This window comes from Heloderma suspectum, chromosome 3, assembly GCF_057233095.1.
Source record: "Heloderma suspectum isolate Gila_16-S chromosome 3, 16-S_ref, whole genome shotgun sequence".
In the NCBI taxonomy this organism is placed as follows: Eukaryota; Metazoa; Chordata; class Lepidosauria; order Squamata; family Helodermatidae; genus Heloderma; species Heloderma suspectum.
Window position 1 is genome coordinate 124,824,447 of NC_139460.1, and position 25,063 is coordinate 124,849,509.

Consider the following 25,063-nt stretch of genomic DNA (forward strand, 5'->3'; position numbering starts at 1 on the left):
GTTGGAATCTTGACTGACACTGATGTGCATTCCAACAAGAACATAAAAAAAAACACCATGCAGATGTACCTTCTAACCTTCTCATCCATAGCACATACTATAGTTTCCAAAATCCTGAATGATGGGGAAGGGGTCTCTCATCAGTGTGCATACTTGAACTGGGCAATTAATCTGGAATGACCATCATGGGTTAAAGGAATGAGAGATACTAGGAAAGGAAAGGAACTAGATAAAGGAATGAGAGATACTAGACAGAGAAAGGGAAAAGAGAATCATCATTGCTTAAAGTGATACCCTGTGATTTTTATAAAGGTTGCTGAGGGTGCAATCCTATGCATGTTTAGACTGAAAAAAGCACTACAACTCCCAGCATTCCCTGGCCAGTATGGCTGGCAGTATGGATATGGAAAATCCAGTAGGGCATGCTGGAAGTTGTAGGGCTGTTTTTGGTCTAAACATTCATAGGATTGCACCCTAAATCTATCTTTCCATACTTAAATTGACTGTATGCCACTGACAAGATTTAATGCCACTTCATTTTATTTCATAAATACATATACTGCCTTTCAATATACAGGCATTCCACAACACCATCCCACCCCAAATAAATCATAAATACACTATTAAAAACAGCAACAAATTAAACAGAAATAAAATGGAAGCATTCTCTGAAAATTAGATATTAAAATCTCATCACATTTTGGCCACTGGTGGGTGCTGCAGCGCTTGTCCACATTGGAGGGCATGAATGTCGTATTTTTGCAACCAGCAATTCATGCTACAAAAAGTGAAGTTACTAACCTGGAAAACATTGGTCATCAAGGCTGAGTCTGGAATCAGCAGGCAGGATTGTAATGAACTATACTTTTCTATCAGACTAAATTCAGAACTGTGTACAATTGCACACAATCAATGATGTGTATCAAAAACACACTGTGCCTAAAACCGGGGAGAGGGCCTTGAGATGGGAATCTGCTAAAAGATATTAGAAACATGCTTACAGCAATGGTGCATATTCAGTGAAAATCCCATATTTTAATTTTTCTTAAAAAATAAATAAAAGGCCTGTGATAATGAAGGTGAAAGGGTAAGATAATGGTGAGGAACAGTACAAGAGTTCCATTCAAGCCAATTTGAGTTAGGTTTGTGTCTCATTTAGAAAGTACACATTTTATGCAGAAAAAAGGAAAATCCTCTAGAAACAAAGTACTAAAATAATAATAGCTTAGCTCCGACCTGGTGATATACTTTTAGGTCCAATTCACACAGGCAAGGCACTGGTTGGCACTTGAAAATGATTGAACCTACCCTCACAATTGGCAAGTGCAAAAAGAGAAAACTTTATTTTAAAATATAATTTTAAAAATCCTGGCTTTCTGCTCAAATTGGCACTCAAAGTAGTTTGAAATCTCAGCCTCATATGTTTACAAAATGTAACAACTCACAATGAGAGCAAGAGAGAATGTGTAGGTTATTAGCCCACAGTACACTCCTATACATGGCTTCTTAAAAGTTCTAATAAGTTCAACAGTCTTACCTGGAGAAGTAGATATAGGACTGGAGCCTTAGTCATTTGTAGTAATGACCAGAATGTAAGCAAGAATATGACTCTGATCCAGTTTTCAAAAGCTTCCCTGCCTGGATGTGTTGGAGATTTTTACTGCCTACAACCAATAGGTGCCTATCTGCAGTTTGTAATAAAGGGTTGTAATGGCATGGTAAAAAAAAAATCACCAGAACCTCATAGAGAACTGCTGATAGAAACAGCTTGCAGATGGAGTAGGCATGACCTGACTGCACTTTCTTGTGACTTAATTTAACTGTTCCTTGAGCAAGAATATCATGCTTGAAAGTGCTGAATAATGGGTTGGATCCAGACTTAATCATATTTAGAGTAAACCCATTTAAAGCAATGGAACTATCACTAATTTCAGTTCCACTGATTTTAATGGGTTCTATTTCAAGTATGACTACATTTAGATCCAATCCATTATCTCCAGGTCTACTGAAGTGTTGCAGTTCATCACCAGAATTTCTCCACCCTGTGTCAGTATTTTGGTCCGAACAATTCTCTATTCCTCTTTGCTTCGCTCAATATAGAGAAATTAGGACTGAAGCTTACTGAGCACTTTGCAGCATCATTTCTGTTGGCAAGCAACTAGAGAAAATACTTCGTAGTCTTGTTGACATGAGCAGTTCAGCTGCTTAAATGTCTGCCATGAGAGGATAGCTCCTTCACCACAAGGCAAACTGCTACTAGGATGGAGTCATAGCTATATGTCTGACTTTGGTGGCAACAGGGAGACAGTGCCTTGAGCAGTTACAACAGATTATTATCAGGTGAGTCAGGAAATGGGCCTGACAAGACTGCACATGTTTAAAACATTAAATCTGGCTAACATGGAATAAGACAGGTTGAAAACATTAAGACGACATTTCAAGAATGCAAATATTCTAGTTTCATCGGTTTTTCAAGTACTCTGAATAAGTTCTGTTGTGGATGCTAGCATAATAATATACAAAAACATTGCACTTCCAACCATCTTAAAAATACAAACATTTGTACAGTATGTTGGACACACATAATTGTCTTCTAGTCATCCGCTAGCACTGGTTGTTGTAAGTTTTTTGAAATTTATTTATTACTACATTTATATCCCACCTTTTTTCCTCTTGCTACAAACTGAAGGCCTCCTCCTGCTCTTCATTTTATTCACACAACAACCCTGTGAGGTAGGTTTGGCTGAGAGGTGGGTTTAGGCTTGCCCAAAGTCACCCAGTGAGCTTCAGTGGCTGAGTAGGGACGAGAACCTGGATCTCCCAAGTCCCAGCCCAACACTCTTAACCACTACACCACACTGTTTCTCATTAAGTTATATAAATGTGTTAAATCAGTTGTCGTAATAGGTAGAGATGAAAACCAAACACTCTTCAGACCCATTGGATTCAATGAGTTAAACAGATGGATTGCAACTTGTATATAGGAAAGATGCTTATACACAGTTCTGGCGCAGTGCAGACTCCTATCCAAACATGATGGGCCAGAAAGATCAAAAGATTGTGGAATGCCTTCCTGGGGCATGGAACCAATAAGAGTGCTTGCCAGGATGTAGTGCTGTAAAGCACTGACAGATACACTGTTATTAGATTTATATTCCAATTTTCCAAATGATTTCCGCAGGAATGATCCAGTAGCTGTTAAGGCCTGGTCTGCTCTTAAATTAGATTGGCCTAGGGATGCTGGAGAAATCTGTGCAGGGGGTGAAGCACGCTGAGCTTTCAGCAGCTCACACCCCTGGACTTCAGCTCGCTTCCCCAACTCGATGTACATTGAGCTGGGCCAGCTCATGGATTTTCTGGTTTGTTTTTTCGTTAAAAAGACATTTGCACAAATTGCAGCCGTAAATTGCTTAATTTGCACAAATTACTGCTGCAATTTCTGCAAGTGGCTTTTTAAGGGGGAAAACCCTTGAGAAAAATTCCCGGATTCCGGGAAAAACCCACACACCTCAGCTCGTGAATACAAGCCGAGCTGGGCAAGCAACGGGTATCAGTTGGGCCCCAAAAGAGCCAGATTTTCTAACGTCAACATCCCGAGAGAGGACTCTGCTAGAAAGAGAAAAAGCCCCCTCTCTCAACATACACAAGCTGGCGTTCCTTCCCCCCATCACTCTCTCTGCACTTTGCCCAAGTGGCGCCTAGCTGCCTCTTTGAAGGGCAGAATGAGGGGCTTGTGCAGAGGTTACCATGACACTCTGTGCTTAATATATAATGGATCTCCAGGGAATAAAACTGTGACTCACTCCATCTCTGGCTATCACCCAGTGCCACTTCTGCTTCCCATCTGGGCTTCCATTGGCATTCCAGTCACCTCACTGGAGACATATAAACTTGCTCCCTCTCCCTATATTATGCTGCTGTTCTCATGCCAATAAGGAGCTTGTCAAAAAGGTTAATCTAGACTTTAAGAGTTAGCCATATTTAGAGTACAAGCTCTCAAAAGGCAATAAAGGCAGAAGGCCATGCAGGAACCAGTAATCGCTGTCATAGACAGTATTCAGCCAACACCAACGTAGGAGTTTTTAGAGCTGTGTAAGTTGTTCAAGTGGCAGATGTTTAAAGAATAAAAATGTCAAGGTATCTAAGTGGTCACGCACTGTTTGATTAGGCACACAAAACTTACTCTTGCCTTTGAAGGTTTCTTGCAGGAGACTTTTGAAGACTGGAAATGGACTTTTAAACATGATTCCTTAGCCCAGTGTTAGCACCTAATCCTGGCTGCCTCCGAGACAGTGATACCCTCTCCACTGGCCTTGCTGGAACCAATATTTAGCTCCTCCTCTCCCAGAACTATCGCCTGTAGTTCCATTATAACTTGATTCTATAAACACTATGAAAGTTGGTGCCCTGAATGTGCTTATTCTCGTCTTCCCTTTCTCCTTTTGTATCATGTCTCTTAGCCATTTTTTTCAATTGTAAATTGCCCTGTGCTTTGACAGAAAGGTAATATACAAATGCAGCAAATAAATACATAAAATAAAAATATCAAAATATATGATGAACAGTGTTAAGCAATACATAAGTCAAGGCAATAAGAGCAAAAACACAACAATCCAAAGTCTGAAATGATGAGAATGTATCAATTATTCCCTATATATGTAAGTCAAGAATTCTCAAACCAAGAAACAAACACCCACCAAAATGTACTATATTGAGTTCCATGTGTTAAGAGTGCCTGGTGTCCACACGCTATATCACAATATTATTGTAGAAAACGATAGTCTAATTGCATTTAGCATAACATTACGCTGAAGTCTATCAAAAGGTATAAGTAGATTAGAAGAAGGAGGATCAGCAAAAGACAAAGACAATTTACCATGGAATTTCCAATATAAATTTGATCACCTAGATTCTATACCAAGAACACAGAGAAACACCAATAGTATTATGGACAATCAGATTACAGAGAGAAGGGAGGGCAAATATTCAACTTTTTTATTAGAATTCGCTTTTTAAGGCCTTAATTTGCTATACATTTCTCACATTGTTACATTTTAATTCAGCAGAGAGGTAACTTGATCAGCTCATTAGTCCTGAAATGCATTAAACAATATACTTTTCTAACACTTCATATAAAAATAATGGAGCTGTTACATCTTTTAAACATACCGGATACTGTAAATGCACCCCCTCCCCAAAAAGAATGACAAAAGCACTTCAAGCTTTGCCACCTTGGACATATCTCTTGCTAACAACAGTAACTAAGTGTAGCTTCACATGTAATGATTTCCTTGCATGGATATTATTTCTTTGTAGGAAAATTGCAAGTACATGTGCACATGGCAATACAGACATATTTGCCCTCCGCATATACAGCTATTTATACATGTTTTTCCTACACAGACGGGAGATGTGTCAGGGAAACTGCCATGTGAGAAACAGCTTGTACTTCTCCCTTACATGAATTAGAGCCATTCTACACCTTATGCTGAATGAAGTGCTAGAAATCTGGACAATGGCTGGGAGGAGACTATTGTTAATGTGCTGACACCTATTTTTAATGCACTTCTGTCACCTAGAAAACTATCACCAGGAAGAGGTTAAACTAAACCGTTCTACCTGATGTGCTACATTCAGGAAGGTTTTTATGTATATGAGCATTCAGTAATATAACCATTCCCCACCAGCAGTCTGAAGTGGTAGTACAGTCTAGAAATCTATCAGCTATGCCTGTATAATGGGTAGAATGGCTCTTAGTCTTTGAAGATCCTTCTGGAATTGGATCTGGCTCATATAGGCTTTATTTTTGTGAGAAGCAGCAGTTTTGGCACTAATTTTCTATTCTTTTTTTTTCAAGTTTACAAATATAAAACATGTCCTTGAGAATTATACAGTAGCCAGATTCAAGAGATTAAACTCTTTTTAATTTTCTTACCATTCTGACTACTTTTGGCCAAGCAGGTTAAGACGCTACTATGATTCCAGCATTTACATCAAATGTCAAAAATGTTGTCCAAAAACAACCTTTGACCTACTGACAGCTAAAATGCAACCATTCCTTCCTCCTGGCAGCACAGTGGAGCAAAGCTGATCGACAGGAGGTTTTTATTGCTGGTGAACTAAAACGAAAAGTTGTCTTTATCTGACAAAGATAACACAAGCACAAATTAGATTATTGTTCTGGGCATTTAAAGACTGCTATTAAACTTTAGTAAATGTATACATACAGACACAACATGTCTTGGTACTCCTGGTGAATTGGTCATTTATTCATTGATGGTTTTATATGGCAAACAATCACATTGTGGAATAATGGAGAAAATCTTGTGTATAAAAGCTGAGGGACCATACTGACAGATTCTGCCCAATGGAAGGACCAGTTTACACATTCAGTCATGAATTACCATGCATGCTATCAGGTAGGGAGCCACTTATGCCGCATTGTGCATATAATGCAACATGGCATATATATGCATATATCCATAGGCGCCTGCTTTTTGCAATCTTTCCACCTCTTTTTACAATGTAGGGATCATAGGAATGAGGCATATGTCTTGCATAACATCTTAGTGTTGCACATGCAGTGGAGATATGAATGGAGTCCCACTGTCCCATTGCATGCATGGGTATTTCTATGATTAAAAATCAGTCCCAAGACCTATTTGAATAGAAGATTGATCAAATTTATTATGGCAACTCTTAAACTCATATCACTTCATGGCTTGTCTGATCATTGGGATAACCAGCACCATTGGAAAAAAAAGAGTAACTCATGGCAAAATGCAATTTACCAATCTCTGGTAAAATGTACAGTAGATGCTAGCGTCTAAAGCCACTCAAGTAAATACAAGAAATTATTACCTTTTTAGTTTTCCCAACAGTCTGTTTTTAAAAGTTGAATCTACAGCTTCACTTGCAGAAGATTTATGATCTCATATGAACTCAGAGGTTATCAGTTAAAAATGCACAACAGTATGGCCTGAATGAATAGCAGTAACTATCACAAGGCTATGGCAAAGAACCAAGAAAAAGACCTTCAGATTGAATCCACATTAGAATCTGGAAGTCTTCTCCTTAACTATAAAGTACTTACCAATTTTTGGTCCTGTGTTGACCTCTAATTTTCATATTCAGGTCCTTAGCCAATGTACACTAGAGAAAGTTGCCACCCTTTCTGTATGTTCTTTATAATGCATTCACTTTCAAGTTCATTTATAGATTATTGGTCCATTATCTATTACAAAGGGAAAGAGGAATGTTTGACGTTTTCTATCTTAATAGGTTTTGCTTGTAACATATTGCAATGCCATATATTAAAACTATTTTCAGTAGCTAACAATTTGCAATCCCTAGTTGCTCCTATAGCAAATGTTCAACAGATATAGGGAACAACTTCTGAAACCTAGAAAAGGTACAGTACCATGAGCTTCGGTTATGCAGAAGATTATTTGTACACTTTAGTTTAATCTATTAGACTCATTTATCCACAGCTTCTAGTTGTCAGTTTAGTAAGAAATCTGGCTCTTGATAGCCAAAAAGATTAAAATCTCCTTCAAACCGGGCATAAAGGCGTCGTATGTCTCTCTTGCTAATTCCTGAGAAATAGCGCTCCACCTTGGTTTTGTTGTATACTGTTATGCCAGGTGGAATTGTGGGATAAGACACCAGATGGTCTATTCCTGCTTCCTTCAAGATGTATGGTGCATCCTTCTCCAGTGTTTCATGATGTCCAATTACACTGTATGTTATTTCACAGGGGGCACAAAGTTCCACATAAGTTACCCAATGAATTATGTGGTCTCCAAATTGTATATCTAGCCATCGATGATTTGGATCACCCAAGTAGCGCACAAAGTCCTCAAACTGCAGCCCCCTGGTCTCAGTGCGATTCTTTCTGTATTTTCTAATGATGCCAGGAGCAATTTCATGCCTATACCAAGGTTCAAATCGAGGGTTGTGGACAAACTTATCCTTAAATGCAGAAATAAGCCTCTCAAATGGATCTCTCACGATAAAAAACTTGAAGTATAATTTCAGTCTGAATGGAAAAGAAAAACAGAGAAGACATTGTACATGGCAATGTTAAGAATTTGTTATCTACTGGAATTCACAATGCTGATATAAAATAAGTGCTGGTCCACATATGCATGTTCCTCACTTGATGACTGCAAATGGTGACTTGCACCTGTGAATGAGGCATCACAGTGGTAGTGGTCATAAGCACAGAAAACTTCTCTACTACATTTTCATGCAATACCACAACGAGCTTTTCAGTGGTATCCATTCACACACTCCGCTCCAATCACTAAGCAATTAGTAATCAAGCGATACACCTGCACCCATTAACCAGCCCTAAGTCTCTCTAAAAAACACACAACACACAAACATCTGGAAGAAAAAACCGTTTTTAATTATTTAATTATTCCAGACACAAAAGTTAAATGACCATATTTGTTTTGGAAAAATATGTAGCATTTATTGATCTTATTTTTAAGCATTTTACCTCCCTCTTTAGCTGATAAGGCTCCCAGAGTGGCTTAAGTATGTATGTATGCATATATTTATTTAAAATGTTTCTTCGCCACCTTTCAGGGCAGAAGCCCTCCCAAGGTGGCTTACAGCAATAAATTCTATAAAAACAATTAAAATATTAAAAGTGATAAAAACAATAAAACCAGCAACAACATTAACAGCAGTAGCAGCAACAGTAGCAGTCATATCAAGAGAAGGCCAAGGTGAAATAATATGTTTTCAAGGCCTTCTTAAAAGTCTGCAATGATGGAGCATGGCAGACCTCCAATGGCAGCTTGTTCCAAAGGTGTGGGGCCACTGCAGAGAAGGCCCTCTCACATGTTGATCACCCACCTGACTGCTCTCACGGGTGGGCAAATGAGAAGGGTCTCTCTTTCTGATCTTAAAGTGCGGGCACGCTGATATGGGTGAAGGTGGTTCTTCAAGTAACTTGGTACCAAACCTTTTTAAGGCTTTAAAGGTCAACACCAGCACTTTGAATTGGGCTCGGAAACACACCAGTAACCAGTGCAGCTGGCGCAGTATAGGCATTACGTGATTGAATCACCTCGCCCCCACGAATACTCAGGCAGCCGCATTCTGCACAAGCTGGAGTTTCTGAACCGTTTCAAAACACCGAATTATTAAAACACTAAAAATTGTATGTGATCTTTAAACAGCCTATTTAAAGAGGTGACAAAGATAATAGTTCATCTATCTAGATTTTTCTTCTCCTGGATTTTCCTGAAATATTAATACTGGGGAAACCAGAGGGAAGATGGTGTTCAAGGAAGCAGGTTCCTCATGGGTTCTTAGAAACACTTTAACAGCACCAGCAGCTATATTGTACACCTCTCCTTGGTGTAGTCATGATGTGGGTTGGGAAAAATTCTATTTCTAAAAATGGTTTTTTATGGCATGTTGGTGTCTTTATTACTTAATTTTGTGAGCTGCCCTGGGAGTGGTGATACCAGAAGGTAGGATATAAAATTCCTGAATAAATATTTCAAAATTAGTAACATAATGAATGCATACAGCATGCACAGTTCTTTGGGTGTGCAAAAATCAGTATGTTAACTGTTTTCAGTGCCTTCATTTTTTTTCTTTATAATTGAACCATGTAGGGGAAGGGCATGCTATTGAGTAATCACGTCTTAAAATGATTACAGCTATTTCAATGAAAATAATTTCCAAGTACAGCTTTTAACATTAAATCACATTAAATACACTTCATTGAATATTCTTCCTAATCAGGTATTTCAGTAAAATTACTTTTGGCTATTGGAATATTTTTTAACATATTATAAATAATATACAAATAACATAACTAAGGGTGCAAACCTATCGGGGTATGAGACCGCCTCTGAACTCAGAGGCGACAGCCTATCCAATGCAGGGCAGGAGAAGCGTGGAGGGGATTGTCCTCTCCACGCTTGAGCTGCCCTGCATTTATGGCTAGACAACTGATTTTGGCCATCTAGCCATGGGACCTCAGCGCAGGAAGCAGCAGCCGGACAACACTTAGGATGTGTTGTTCTGGCATTTCCTACTTCCCCGCCCCAACACGCCCCCAGGAACGCCCCAGTTTTGCCACTCTGCGCTCCTCTTCGGAGCACGGGGCCACTGGAAGCACAGGAGGGGGTGGAGGTTGGTTCTCAAGGAACCGACTTATCCTATGGCCGTCTAGCCGCTTCCTACATAGCTTCCTAAACACACATTTCCTTTATTTACTAACACTGCAGCTCAAATGAAAAATGCTTGTTTTAACAACTGTGCTAAAGGAAGCCTCTTCTCTAGTTTCTCTTTCATCCTACCATTATTCTGTTAACCTATTTCCCCCATCAACACCCCCACTTATTTCAAGGTTGTTCTCCATTCTCCCCAACCCCCAGCACATTTGGCTGGAGCATTGTAACATCTTAATTAATTTAAACAAAGTTAATATGAATTCACTTCATTTGCAAGGGTTCCATGTGGCCTATCTTGAAGACACAAAATACACCATAGTTCTTATTTGGTCAAGTGTGGGTTTTCAAAACAAGTTTCCTCTTTGGTTCAGACACATTACAGTCACCTTGAGCACCATTTTTGATGGAAAGGCAAGACAGAAATTTAAAGTAATACATTAATTACTTCTTACCGTTTTTGGATTTCAGAGTCACTGAAGGAAGATAAGCGTGGTAAACCATTCTTCTCATGGTCATGCACAATGTTCTCCGGGATGTCCCCTATGGAAGAAAAAGCTCCTGAGGAAATAAGTTAGGACATGTTTTTAGAAAGAAACCTTTCCGATTGTCCCATTCTCTCTTCTGTACTGGTGGCTGTCATATAATTGCTTATCTCTGCTAGCATGACGACAAACAAGTTACTTTAAAAAAGAAAAAGCTGTGGATTCTAGCAAAATCTCTTTCCCCTGGCAACTCAAAGAGTTCTACACAAAGACATTCAGACTCCACATGTAATATCTTCTCTGGCAGTTATCCATACTGCCAGGGCTATAGGCAGCTGTACCAGATTCTAGACTTGGAAGGTGTTCTCAAAATCAGAGAATCCCGGAGATCAGTTACTGAAGCTGGAACAGTTGGTGCCTGAAGTACAATGGGTAGAAGATACTGTTTTGTTGACCAGATGTGGACAGAAGACATTGATATCTGCCCTAGCATTGCTATCTAGCCAATCTAGAGAATTCATGCAATCTGCCCATCACATAGTCAGGTATTGCAGTTCCTCATACCCTTCTGTGTCCAAAGATAACTCTGAGTACAAACATCCCAGGTGAGGTCCTAGCCCATATTCCCTGACACACACCACTACTAAGCAATACTGCCCTTTCAAGCAAAGCACTGAAACAAAAGATGTTTACACTGTATTTAGCTAATTTAATACACACAATACTGAGTCTTCTCTGTTGTTTTCTATTTTGTCTTGTATTGATTTCCAAAATGCCATTCAAATAAATTATAATTTTACCCTTGTGTTCGATTGTGGTTTCTAGTATGTTGTTATTAGTAGTAGTAGTATGTTTGTAACTGTGATTTTATTCTTGATTGTAATCTGTCCTGGGTAGTGGCTCTGAAGGTGCAAGATCTGAATGTTAGAAATCAAATCCAATCAAACTGGAATGTTAAAGGTATGGCAATGTGATGTAATTTCAGTTAAACATGGGGGCAGTGGGGGGGGGTCTTATTTTACCAAGTAGGAGTAACTTGATCATTTTGCTTTAGCAGACACTTAAATTTTCCCTTGTTTAAAACCCAACTAAGAATCATTTCCAATAACCTTGGCAGCAAGTCCCACAATACATGCCAAGTTGTCCTTTATTGGCACAGTTCATATAAGTAGAACAGTGAGAACTGAAAGTTTGTAGAATTTTTTAAGAACATGTCCAAAAAATACAGAATATAAAATTACAAGGAATGAAATACTGGCATTAAAATAAATCAGGCTACAGCAACAATTGATCTTTAAACTTTGCTGGTTGAAGCTTTTCTATCCAAGCAAGTACATACTTCAGACTTTAAAAGTGAACAGGTACCATTTAAAACAATCAAGACTTTCTTCCACTGAGTATTGCCAACTTTTGGAGTTTGACAGAAGAGGATCTTTTGCTTGTCACATACAAATATTCGGTCCAAAACAAATTTTGAAAGAGTAGTGTGGGTGAGGTTTTTCAGTGATGCATCTTGGCACACGTTCCTGAGTAGCTCAAGCCTTTCCATATGGACCAGAGGTTGATGTACAAGGTCATCAGACAGACCTCTTCCTATCATCTTAGTATAAAATGGGAAAAAGGGGGGAGCAGGGAGGAGAAGACAAGAGCAAAAGGGGAAATTTTACTTTCCAGTTCACATTTTAAAACAAATTAGGCATATCAATATCTTTCAACGTGATGCAAAGTAGCTTGATCTTAATGGTACAGAAATAAAACTAAGCGTTACATGAAACACATCCTCATCCGATATTCAAATTTATAGCTTTGACAATGAAATAGAAACACAAATACATACCAAATTGCATTTTAATTGTTGGCTGACCAAAATTAATGTTCTTTATCTGCACCATGAAACACAAATGGGGTTTGCTTTTGCTTCAAAATTACAAATGAGATTATTACAACAAATAAAACTGTTGAAAGAGAACAGTTTTAGATTTGTAAAAGTTCCATCTTTTTTAAAAAAAATTATCCTAGCTTCTTATCTTCCTCTTCCCTTAACGTGTACAATATTTCTACGATACAATTGTACACTGTGAAGTACAATTGTACAATGAAGCTATGGATGTGTAGTTTTGAATTTGACACCAACATTTTTAGAAAAATAATATGCATTATTGTTGTATTTATGTTTTATTATTAAAATGTATTTATATCTCGCTTTTCTGCCCACAAAGGCCCTCAAAGCAATGTACAATAAAACCTAATAAAATCACAACAACATTAAAACAAAAAGAACATTTTTGTTCTCTCTCCCTTGTTGCCTTTGTCAGATCATATAGGTTAAGCCAATGTACAATCCCACCATCCCCCTGCTGTATACCTTACTGCAAAGAAGTTGTGAGGGCCTTCTTGGTGGTCATCCCCCCCCCCTTTATGGAACGATATCCTCGATAAAGCCCACCTGGTGTCAACATTGTTATCTTTTCGGTGGCAGGTTAAGACCCTTCTCTTCTCTCAGGCATCTGGGAACATATGAAGTTTTCTTATAGTTGATTGTTTAAAATGGTTTTAGATATATGTGTGTCTGTGCTGTCTGTCTATATGTTAGTATGTAAATGGTTTTTACACTTTGTATAATGTATTATAATGGTTTTTAATCTTTGTAAACCACCCAGAGAGCTTCAGCTATTAGGCAGTATAGAAATGTAATAAATGGAATGAATGAAAAGGTACTTTACTTCTAAATAGTGATGACCTAATGCATTTCTCTTTGCTTTCATATGGTTACTTACACCAACTGTGTATGCATATGAAACACTACATTAATTTAGGCAAAATGCTATTTTTCAAGGTGGAAAGTTTGTCACAATCCTCTCATAAAAGCTGCCATCCTGAGTATACTTGCTTAAATGCAAGTGACCTTTAAATAAATGGTATTTAACACATGCATTAGAAAGTGAGCTGTTAGATCCATGTTCCTATCAGTAGTTCTGTAATTGGTTCTTCAGTCTTCTCAGCCTAGCCTTCTAATAATTCAGCATTACCCATTTTAAAGATTTATTTGTATATAAAGCTAAGCTCCTGCACAACAAAAACTCATCGCAATAATAAACACACAGACCCAGTTTGCACCATCAAAACAAGCCATGGTGATTTGTTTTAATCCCCCATGTGTGCCAGGGGCCATTTCCCTAATTACTTACTCAGGCATGGCTTGTGTTGTCTGAACCCAAGCAGCATGGTTTGTTTGAGGTTATTTGAGGATTTTTTCCCTGTCAAACAAGCCATGCCACCCAGGTTTCGATGACAAAGTTGCACCCAGGCAGGTAATTAGAGAAAATGTGCCCAGCATTTACCAGCACACACCAGGGATTAGAACAAGCCACTGTGGCTTATTTAAACTACAGTGGTGTGTTTGATCATCCAAACTAGCCCATTGAGAGAGAAATCCTAAGAGTGTAAATGGCAAGTATCAGAGTCTCATGGTGAGGCCACATTTCAAAAACTAAAAAAAAAAGGAAGAAAGATTTGGAATACTGCTTACAGTTCTAGTGACACACCTCAAAATGGATATATAAGATGAAAGAGAAGGGACTCAAAATGTTTGGATCACTTAGAGCTTTTTCTTTTAGCAAAGTAATACAAAATAAATAAAAAACAAGGAGTGGAACTTGGTGTGTGCGTTTTTTTAAATAATGGCATGGAAAAAGATACTTCTCTCATTTTTCATTGGGCTGGAACTTGTAGTCACCACCAAATGAAATTAATTGGCAGTATACTCAGGCCAAAAAATACCAAGTAATTCTTCACAGAATGTATAATTTGACTTATGATTTGAATTCACAAAAGATGTGCTGATGGCCACTAATTTAGATGGCTTTAAAAAAAGATTAACTGTGCAATCCTGTACATGTCCACTCAGAAGTAAGTACCATTGTGTTCAATAGGTCTTACCCCCAGATAAGTGGGTATAGGATTGCAGCCGAAATGGATTGATCCTCCATTAATCTATGGGTATCAGCCATGATAGCTAAAGGGAAGCTTTTGTTTCAAAGGGGGTGCGCTTCTGAATAGTAGATGCTTGAGACAGGGGAAGACCATCACCACCATGCCTTGCTTGTGAACCTCTGGAAGCATCTGGATAGCTGATGCCAGAAAGAGAATGCTAGATGAGGTGGACCCCTTGGCCTGATCTGGCAAGGCAGTTTTAAGTTATTCCACATTTACCCCCTCTTATTCAACTTCAGTTTAGAAGTGAATCTACAGGCCCAAGGAAGTTCACTGTTCTGAAGCAAAGACTGTCACCTGAAACAGTGCTACACCATAAAACAGGGATGGGGAATGTGTCCCCCCCCAGATGTTGTTGGACTGCAACTCCCATTATCCCTCACCACTGACTATTCTGGCTATGGCTGATGGGCATTGCAGTCCAGCAGCATCTGGAGGGCCATATGTTCCCAGCTCTGCTATTAAGCTATGCAATAGTCATTTCCCACTAAATACAAGGAAAGCATTCCAGGGATAGCAGGTTTCTTGGATTATCCCAACGACCACTCGCACTTAATTTTTTTTTTTTTTACTGTTTTTAAGTATTGTGGTAATGAAATGTGATAGGAAGTGCTGGTACAGCCATACCATCGATCATCATTTTACCGCTTCAATTCTGTGTCAGCAACACATACCTGAAACTCTCCAGGTAGCCTCTTCTCTTTCATCACTTGAATTTTTTCTACTTCAGTTATAGCTGTCAGTATTAATGGCTCTTGCTTGGCAACATAAACTAGACAAGAAGAAAAAAGAATTGAACAAAAGGCAACTATTTTTTATCATGCAATATCACCAATCTCTGGTAACATGTATTTATTTTCTTATATTTTTAATCCGCCCAATAACAAACATTCTCTGGGTAGATTACAAACACTTAAAAGACTAAAATGTAATACAGTTAAACATATAAAATACAATGCAAATATTTAAAATAATACAATACAAACCTATAGTTACCATGGTTCTCAAAGACTATGTGCAGACAATGATTTCTGAAAAACAGCCTTCCCCAGTGTGGTGCCATCTACAACTCCCATCATCCTTGACCATTGGCCATTGTGGCTGGGGCTTATGGGAATATAGTCCATAACATCTGGAAGGCACCATGTTGGGGAAAGCTGCTGTAGAACAACAGGAGAAATGACCCCCCACTGTGGTAATGATTTGGCATTGTTAGTTCCTTGATTATATATAGGAGGAAAGGAAGAGGGTCTAGCTATAAAAAGGGGGGATGGGGAAGCCTCTTAAATCAGGAAAATGCCTCTGCCCAACTTTACAGGATACCCCCACACCACAGTCTACCCTTTCAGCAGGGTCTTCCAACCCTCTGTGTAGCATTTGGGTGGGTGGGCTGGAGGGGCTGCCATTGGGAGGAGGGACGGGGAAGTCTGCTTCCACCAGTCCAGCTGCATATACCTAATCTGAATCCAGCCAACAGTTAAATTCCTGTATTAACAAACTGTACTTGAAAGAGAAAATAAAATAAATAAATCACAAATTTAGCAACTTGAATGCAATGTAATCCAACTGACAAATTATACATTATTGCAGAAACTAATGAACTTAAATTATACTCAACAGAAGAATACAATAATGGGAGTTTGCAGTGGAAGAATGTATTTTTCAGTGAATCCAACCAAAACGTGCCAAATGGGGAAAACTACTTGTTTCCTGTGCTCATTTTTTTAAGGAAGTGTTTCCCCATTCCATACAGGGTGAAACAAAATGTTTCCTCTGACCAGCATCAGCTCCCTGCTCCTTCACAGCTGCTACAGCAGCCTGTCTGGCCTTGGGAAGGGCTCATTATTTCTGGCTCCCTGAAACAGCTGAGGACCCGGTTCCCTTGGAGTGTTTGGCATCCAGCCATGGGCTGTCCCTCCAGGGGGCCTGGACTTAAGGCAAGCCGATGTGGGTAGCAGCACCCCCAAAGGGGGAGACACCAAAGGGGGATCACCCCTTTGGAGGAGCCACTTTGGGGGGCCAGTGAGGGCAAGGGTCATATCCCTTGGTTGTTCTCTCTTCTCTCTGTTTTTCCCTTCTTTCCCTTCCCCTTATGGGGAGAGAGGAGGGGATTTGGGGGGTTGTCTGGAGGTTGGGGGTATGTGGCCTTTGAATTTGTTTTTCCAGTTAGGCTCTTTATTATTTTTATGGCCTAAGTATTGAAGGTGAGATGGAAGTGATTTTATACCCTAGGGTGAGAGCCTGCTGGTATTGAATTGTGCCCCCTCCCCCACCCAGTAATAGTTGGGAGAGGAGTGTTAGGTGTGCATTCCAGGTGAGAGATGTGAAGTTGGGCTTGACTGTGTTTTATTCGGCTGAATGTTGCTGAGTTTGACGTCTTTTTTGAGACAAAGTCAGCATTATGTGTATAGGGGAGGCAATAACAGTGGTGGGGGGCATGAGGAGATAAGGTGCTGGCACAGCAAAAACTCATAGAAGGGAGGGCAGGTATTTTAACCTATCCAGCCTTCTGGTTGCCCTGTCAAGCCCAGGTACCTTGGGGAGTGGGCCAAGCCACCCGCAGAATCTTTGCCTGCTCCTTTGCAATGCCAGGTCAGTCCAGAGTAAGATTGAAATAATCCATGATTTACTCTTGGATGAAAAAGCTGACCTGGTATGCATTATGGAGACTTGGCTGGGGGAGATAAGCGGGCCTGTATGGACACAGCTTCTCCCGGTTGGGTACTCCGTGGTAGAGCAGGTAAGGAGAAGCGGACAGGGAGGTGGCGTAGCAGTGGTCCACAAAGATAACATCCACTGACCAGACTCACTGTGAAGGAACTGGCTCACATCAAGTGTGTATACCTCAGCCTTGGGACTAGCAAATTCTGTTAGTGGACCGGCCACCTCGCTACCTAGCATAGTCCCTAACTGAGCTCAAAGAGCTGGTCTCGGAGTCGCCCAGGCTTTTAGTCCTGGGCGACTTCAGTATGCTCCTTGAATCTGACAAGACATGTCAAAGGGATCATGTGAAGACCTATGAGGTGGCAGTATGTGCAGTGAAGAGACCTTTCTACTCTACACATATCGCGTCTGGAAACCTGTGCCTAGCTGAACTGTTCAGGGTGCTTGGGAACTGAGTCAGCCTCTCTCCCCTGCCCCCTCCAATCTTAAGAGCCTTCAGTACTCGCTATGACATCTTTAATTAGTTTTTTGCAGATAAAATCTCTCAGATATGAGCCGACTTGGATGCTGTTGTAGACACAGAAATCAACAGTAGGGTGTCCAGCAACTCTGCTTGCATGATTAAACTAGATAATTTTCAGCTTGTGTCTCCTGATGATGTGGACAAGCTGCTTGATTTGGTCAAAAAGACAACTTGCCCTTTACTCTCTGCCCATCCTGGCTTGTAGTCCAGGGAGGGGAGGTGGTAAAGCAATTTTTGCTGAATATTGTTAATGCCTCCCTAAGGGAAGGTAATTTTCCATCGTGTCTGAAAGAAGCAATTGTTAGACTGCTTCTGAAGAAGCCGTCCCTTGACCCCCTAGACTTCAATAATTATAGGCCAGTAAGTAATTTACCATTTTTGGGCAAGGTAATTGAGAAGGTCTATTTCTCGCCTCCTATGTGAGCAGAGCAGAGGAAGCTGCTCCAGCTGGTCTAGGGGCTATACAAGCAAGCAACCTCCTAAAGAGAGAGCGATCAGAGCGAGTGAACAGGGAGAGCAAACAAGAGCTGGCTGGGGGAGTTCAGCAGGGGAGGACAAGGGGGCGGCCCCTAACATTTATTTTATTTTATTTTTTAATTTCTTTTACTTGTAACACACTTCCATACCAGTGGGACTTTGTTTTTAACCTCCACTGAATAGAGGACAAAGCACAGGCTATTCCAGTACAATCAGAAAGCTAGAAACAAAAAGGCAATAGAGACTATGGAAGGAAAAGACTCTCCAGTGGTGGTGACCTACAAGGTGTGCGCAATGTTTGTTTTCTTGCCTGAGATCAACATGGCCTACACGTGCAACAAGTGCAAGTTGATCACACTGCTGGAAGAAAAAGTAAGAGGACTGGAGTGGCAACTGCCGACCCTCCACGGAATAAGAGAACACGAACAGTGGAACTACAGCAGCAAAGTGAAGAACAGAAGCTAGAAGAGCAACAGCAAGCTGAGGCAGAAGAGGAAAATGCTGAGAGAGAAGAGGAAAAATGAAGTAGAGGATACTCCTTGGAAAAGGGTGACAGGAGAAGAAGAACTAGACGCCACTCTGCACCAGTGGAAGCAGTGGAGCTGTGGAAGTGATTCCAGGTACTTGCGGATGAGACTGGAGGACAGCCTGCAGAGGAAGAATCACAGGGGAACCTGCATGAAAGTGAGCAAGAGGCTGAAGGTCAGTCAAACAGAGGTGATGAAACCCAGGCCTACAACAACAAGAAGAGAAGAGTAGTAGTAGTGGGAGACTCCTTGCTGCGTGGGATCGAGACCCAAGTATGTCGCGAAGATCTGTGGACTCGCCAGGTATGTTGTCTCCCAGGAGGAAGGATTAGAGACATGACTGAAAGGTTGCCTGCACTCATAAAGCCCACTGACAGGTATCCCTTTCTTCTCATCCATGGGGGAACAAACGATACCGCCAAGCGGAGCTACGAAGAAATCACGTCAGACTTTGAAGCTTTGGGAAGGAAACTCAAGAACTTTGGGGCCCAGATAGTTTTCTCATCCATCCTTCCAGTAGTTAGAAGAGGGATAGAAAGGGAACGAAAAATACTCCAGGTGAATGACTGGCTACGAAGGTGGTGCCAACGAGAGAGATTTGGATTCTGGGACCACGGGCTATACTTCCTGGGAGATGGGCTGTTGGCAAGGGACGGGTTGCACCTCACAAAGGATGGGAAGAATGTGTTTGGCCACAGCATGAAGAACTTCATCAGGAGGGCTTTAAACTGAATCCTACGGGGAAGGGAGATGTAATGTTGGGGGTAACAATGGACGTAGGTGCATGCAGTGCAACGGAGAGAACAGCTCTGATAGCACCCAATAATAGTCTTCAGACACATGTAGGAAGAAAGCCAGACTATGAAGCACATGGTCTTCGATGTCTATATACTAATGCCCAGAGTATGGGAAACAAACAGAACAAACTTGAACTCTTAATACAGGAGGGAAATTATGACTTGATAGGTATAACTGAGTTTTGGTGGGATGACTCTCATGACTGGAATACAGTAATTGAAGGATATAACTTGTTCAAAAAGAACAGGAGGAACAAAAAGGAAGGTGGGGTTGCACTGCATATCTCTGCAAAGAAATACAGGAGGATGAGCTTGGTAGCCCCATCGAGAGCATCTGGATCAAAATAAATGGAGCAAAGAATAAAAGGAACCTGGTGGTCTACTACCAGCCACCCAATCAAGGAGAAGACGAAACTTTTGAAAAGCAAATAGCCAACGTTTTAAGGAAGCATGATGTAGTAGTAACGGGAGACTTCAATTTCCCCGATACTTGTTGGGAGACAAATTCTGCCAAACATGGCCCCTCCAGGAAATTCCTGACTTGTGTAGCAGATAACTTCCTCCTACAGAAAGTAGAGGAAGGAACTAGAGGATCGGCTGTCCTTGACTTGATCCTAACCAACAGAGATGGCTTAGTGGATAAAGTAGCAGTTACAGGAACTCTGGGGGAAAGCAACTATGTTGTACTTGAGTTCTTGGTTCTAAGGGAAGCAAAAGCTGAGTTTAGTCAAACGCGTACCCTGGATTTTAGGAAAGCTGATTTTAACAAACTCAGAACAATGATCAGTAAGGTCCCATAGCAAGTGACGCTAACGAGAAAAGGAGTCCAAGATGGGTGGGAGCTTTTAAAAAAGAAAATTCTCAAGGCACAATCACAAACAATTCCAACAAGAAGAAAAGGTGGAAGACAACAGAAGAAGCCAATGTGGCTTCACAAAAAGCTTAGGGATGACCTGAAAACAAAAAAGGACACATATAGGAAGTGGAAAGAAGGCCAAGTAACAAAGGAAGAGTACAGGCAGGTAGCACAGAATTGCAGGGATGGTGTCAGGAAGGCTAAAGCTGAGAACGAGCTGAGGTTAGCGAGGGATGTTAAAAGCAACAAAAAGGCTTTCTTCAGCTACGTGCATAGTAAAAGACAGAGGAAAGAAATGGTGGTTCAGCTATTAAATAAGGATGGCAAAATGATAGCAGATGACAAAGAAAAGGCAGAGGTACTCAATTCCTACTTTGGCTCAGTCTTCTCCCAAAAGAGGGTCTATGACCCCCCTGGCCAAGGCGAAGTACAGGCTGAAGGGGCAGGATTGCAGCTTGAGATCGATAGGCATATGGTCAAGGAACACCGAATTACTTTGAATGAGTTCAAATCTCCAGGGCCAGATGAACTGCATCCTAGAGTAATAAAGGAACTGGCAGAAGAACTCTCAGAACCACTGTCTATTCTCTTTGAGAAATCATGGAGGACGGGGGAAGTGCCAGATGACTGGAGGAGGGCTAACGTTGTCCCTATCTTCAAAAAGGGCAAAAAGGAGGAACCTGGGAACTACAGACCAGTCAGTCTGACATCAATCCCTGGGAAAATTCTGGAGCAGATCATAAAGCAATCCATCTGGAAGCACCTTGAAAACAATACAGTGATTACTCGCAGCCAACATGGATTTGTCAAGAACAAATCCTGCCAGACGAATCTGATCTCATTTCTTGATCAAGTCACCTCCCTTGTGGACCATGGGAATGCTGTAGACATCATATACCTCGACTTCAGCAAAGCTTTTGACAAAGTGCCCCATGATATCCTGATGAGCAAACTAGCTCAAAGTGGGCTAGATGAAACAACGATCCAGTGGATCCACAGTTGGCTACAGAATCGGACTCAAAGAGTGCTTATCAATGGGATCTTCTCAAACTGGGGAGAGGTAATGAGTGGGGTACCGCAGGGCTCAGTCCTGGGCCCAGTGCTCTTTTATTAATGACTTGGAGGAGGGGGTGCAGGGAATGCTGATCAAATTTGCAGATGACACAAAATTGGGCGGGATAGCTAATACTTTGGAAGACAGAAACAAAATTCAAAGTGATCTGGATAGACTGGAGCGCTGGGCAGAAAACAACCGAATGACATTTAATAGGGATAAAGGCCAAGTTCTGCACCTAGGAAAAAGAAACCAAATGCACAGTTACAATATGGGGGATACGTGGCTCAACAACACCACAAGCGAGAAGGATCTTGGAATTGTTGTCGATCACAAGCTGAATATGAGCCAACAATGTGATGTGGCTGCAAAAAAGGCACATGCTCTTTTGGGCTGCATTAATAGAAGCATAGCTTCCAAATCCCAGGAAGTACTAGCTCCCCTCTACTCAGCACTGGTTAGGCCTCATCTGGAGTACTGTGTCCAGTTCTGGGCACCACATTTTAAGAAGGATGCAGACAAACTGGAGAAGGTTCAGAGGAGGGCAACAAAGATGATCAGGGGACTGGAAACAAAGCCCTATGAAGAGAGACTGAAAGAACTGGGCAATTTTAGTTTTGAGAAGAGAAGACTGAGGGGAGATATGATAGCACTCTTCAAGTACTTGAAAGGTTGTCACAGAGAGGAAGGCCAGGATCTCTTCTTGATCATCCCAGAGTGCAGGACACGGAATAATGGGCTCAAGTTACAGGAAGCCAGATTCCGGCTGAACATCAGGAAAAACTTCCTGACTGTTAGAGCAATACGACAATGGAACCAATTACCTAGGGAGGTGGTGGGCTCTCCCACACTGGAGGTGTTCAAGACGAGGCTGGACAGCCATCTGTCAGGGATGCTCTGACTTGGATTCCTGCATTGAGCAGGGGGTTGGACTCGATGGCCTTGTAGGCCCCTTCCAACCCTACTATTCTATGATTCCAGTTTCCAGCAACAACCTATGAATGCCACGCTTGTAGGTTACCATGATATCCAAACCCAAGAACTTGGGTTGTGGGTTAAACCCATGGTTTGCTCTTAATTAACCCATGTTGTTGCTGTTGTCCAGTCGTTAAGTCGTGTCCGACTCTTCGTGACCCCATGGACCATAGCACGCCAGGCCTTCCTGTCCTCCGCTCTCTTCCGGAGTGTGCTCAAGTTCATGTTCTTGCATCGGTGATGCTATCTAGCCATCTCATCCTCTGCCGTCCCCTTCTTTTGCCTTTAATCTTTCCCAGCATCCGGGTCTTTTCCAGGGAGTTTTCTCTTCGCATTAGGTGGCCAAAATATTTGAGCTTCAGCTTCAGTATCTGTCCTTCCAATGAGCACTCAGGGTTGATTTCCTTTAAGACTGACTGATTTGACCTCCTTGCAGTCCAGGGGACTCGTAAGAGTCTTTTCCAGCATCACAGTTCGAAGGCATCAATTCTTCGGCACTCAGCCTTCCTTATAGTCCAGCTCTCACAGAATGAATGGGCCACTCTTGCCTCCTGTGAGGAGGCCATTTTCACCAATTCTCCTCTTTTCCCTGCAGTCCCTGAAAATCTGCTCCAGAGGGTTGGAGGGCCCTCAAGAACAGTGTGGGAGGTGGTGCTGGGTGCTGCCGAAGGAAATGGTGAAAAATTGCCTCCCCCACTTTAGTTCACAGATGCCTCTGTTGGACTGAACCTCTTCCATGAATGGAAGACAGGTTTGGATCCAATCCATAGTCTTGTATAAATACCCAAATACATCACTCCATTTTTACAAGCAAATTCACAGAGTGTGGATTTACTGGTAATTTCCAGAAGGTGATGACAATCAGTTCCTAAAAAGCTCATTTTAGCCACTGTGAAATAGAGACATTCGTGTGATATTCCATCTGCACATATATAAGGAGGGTGAGGGAAACAGCCTTGCTATAGGGACAGACAGTTCAGCTGCCATGTGCCATAAACTAAGTCTTTAAACTAAGTCTGGCAAGATGTCATTTCACGAAGACGGTTGTACTGTAGGTGAGGGAAGGGAGCACAATGCCCTAGGCATAAGAACGCAAACAAAAATAAAGCCTCACTAAATCACAAGACATTGCTGCAAGGCTGGTTGGAAGGGGGACAACCTGGTACACAGCTTTCAAAGAATTAAATCACTCACAATAAAACTTTTTTTTAAGTTAACAAAATAGAACAGGTACCGGAGTGAGGCGTTCTGACACATCGATAATTAGTTTAAAAAATTAATAGCAATGAATGTGTTTTGAGTGCATGGAAACCATCTTCTGGCCTTCGTTTGCTGCTCTGCAATGCCAGGTCTGTTACCCAGAAAACCTCCCTCATCCATGACATGATCCTGGATGAGGGTGCAGACCTGGCATGTATTACGGAGACCTGGCTGGCTGAGGCTGCTGCTCCAACCCTTGCAGCCATGTGTCCAGCCGGATTTTCGTATGCACAGCAGCCGAGGGCTGGGGATCGGGGAGGGGGAGTGGCTGTTATCTACCGCGAGTCCTTGGTCTTCACCAGACCCCCTCTCCGGGAGACCAAGGTTGCTGAGTGCATGTACTGGAGGTTGGGCCCGAAGGGCAGTCTGGGGATTCTGCTCGTGTACCGTCCACCCCGCTGCACGACTGACTCCCTGGCCGAGGTGCTTGAGGTGGTCTCTGATGTGCGTGTACAGTCCCCTAACTTACTGGTGTTGGGGGACTTCAACGTACATTCGGAGGCCATCCTCACAGGAGCACCTCGGGACTTCATGGAGACCATGGCCTCCTGGGAGCTGCACCATATTCTAACTGGGCCCACCCATGTAGCCGGTCATGCACTAGACCTTGTGTTTGTTTCTGGAGAAGCGGGGAGTGATCTGGAAGTCGGGGGTATATCCACCACCCCCTTGTCATGGTCAGATCACTATCTGGTGATGTTGGACTTCTCGGTTCCACAACCCCTCCGCAGGGGTGGAGGACCCATTAAAATGGTCCGCCCCAGGCGTCTTATGGATCCAAATGGATTCCTGAACGCGCTTGGGGATTCTCTGGGGCATGCCAACAGCCACTCGGTCGAGACCCTGGTGGGTGGCTGGAATGCCGCAATCACTGGGGCATTAGATCGGGTGGCTCCGAAACGCCCTCTCCCCCTGAACAGGGCTCGGACTGCACCATGGTTCAATCCGCGGTTACGAGCTCTGAAACAGGAGGTGAGACGGCTAGAGCGCCGGTGGCGGAAGTCTCGCTCCAAAGACGATCAGACACGGGCTAGAGCTGTATCTTCAGCCTATCACGTGGCGGTGAAGGCAGCAAAAAAGGAATATTATGCTGCCTCCATCGCGTCTGCAGAGTGCTGTCCCAGGAGGCTGTTCCAAGTGGTCCGGAGCCTGGTCGGTCCTGTGGCTCCGGAACCACTGGAGCATTCTAAGGCCTCCTGTGAGGCTTTGGCAAGGCATTTTGCAGATAAAATTGATCAGATTAGGTGTGTTACTCT

At 41.9% G+C, this 25,063-nt stretch overlaps 1 protein-coding gene across 2 annotated transcripts in view; it reads right to left on the minus strand.

The window, feature by feature from the left end:
• Nucleotides 1-4,977: 4,977 nt before the first annotated feature.
• The window catches only part of CHST10 (carbohydrate sulfotransferase 10), a 34,754-nt gene continuing 14,668 nt past the window's right edge, over nt 4,978-25,063 (minus strand). Inside the window, exons 3-6 of one of the 2 annotated variants that reach the window (XM_084844416.1) lie at nt 15,349-15,446; nt 12,047-12,281; nt 10,652-10,757; nt 4,978-8,038 (exon numbers count right to left, since the gene is read on the minus strand). In XM_084844416.1, the coding sequence (XP_084700542.1) occupies nt 7,501-8,038; nt 10,652-10,757; nt 12,047-12,281; nt 15,349-15,446 (977 nt within the window). In that variant the 3' untranslated portion in view covers nt 4,978-7,500. The remainder of the gene's footprint in view (nt 8,039-10,651; nt 10,758-12,046; nt 12,282-15,348; nt 15,447-25,063) is intronic. The other variant, XM_084844415.1, reaches the window with a different exon arrangement.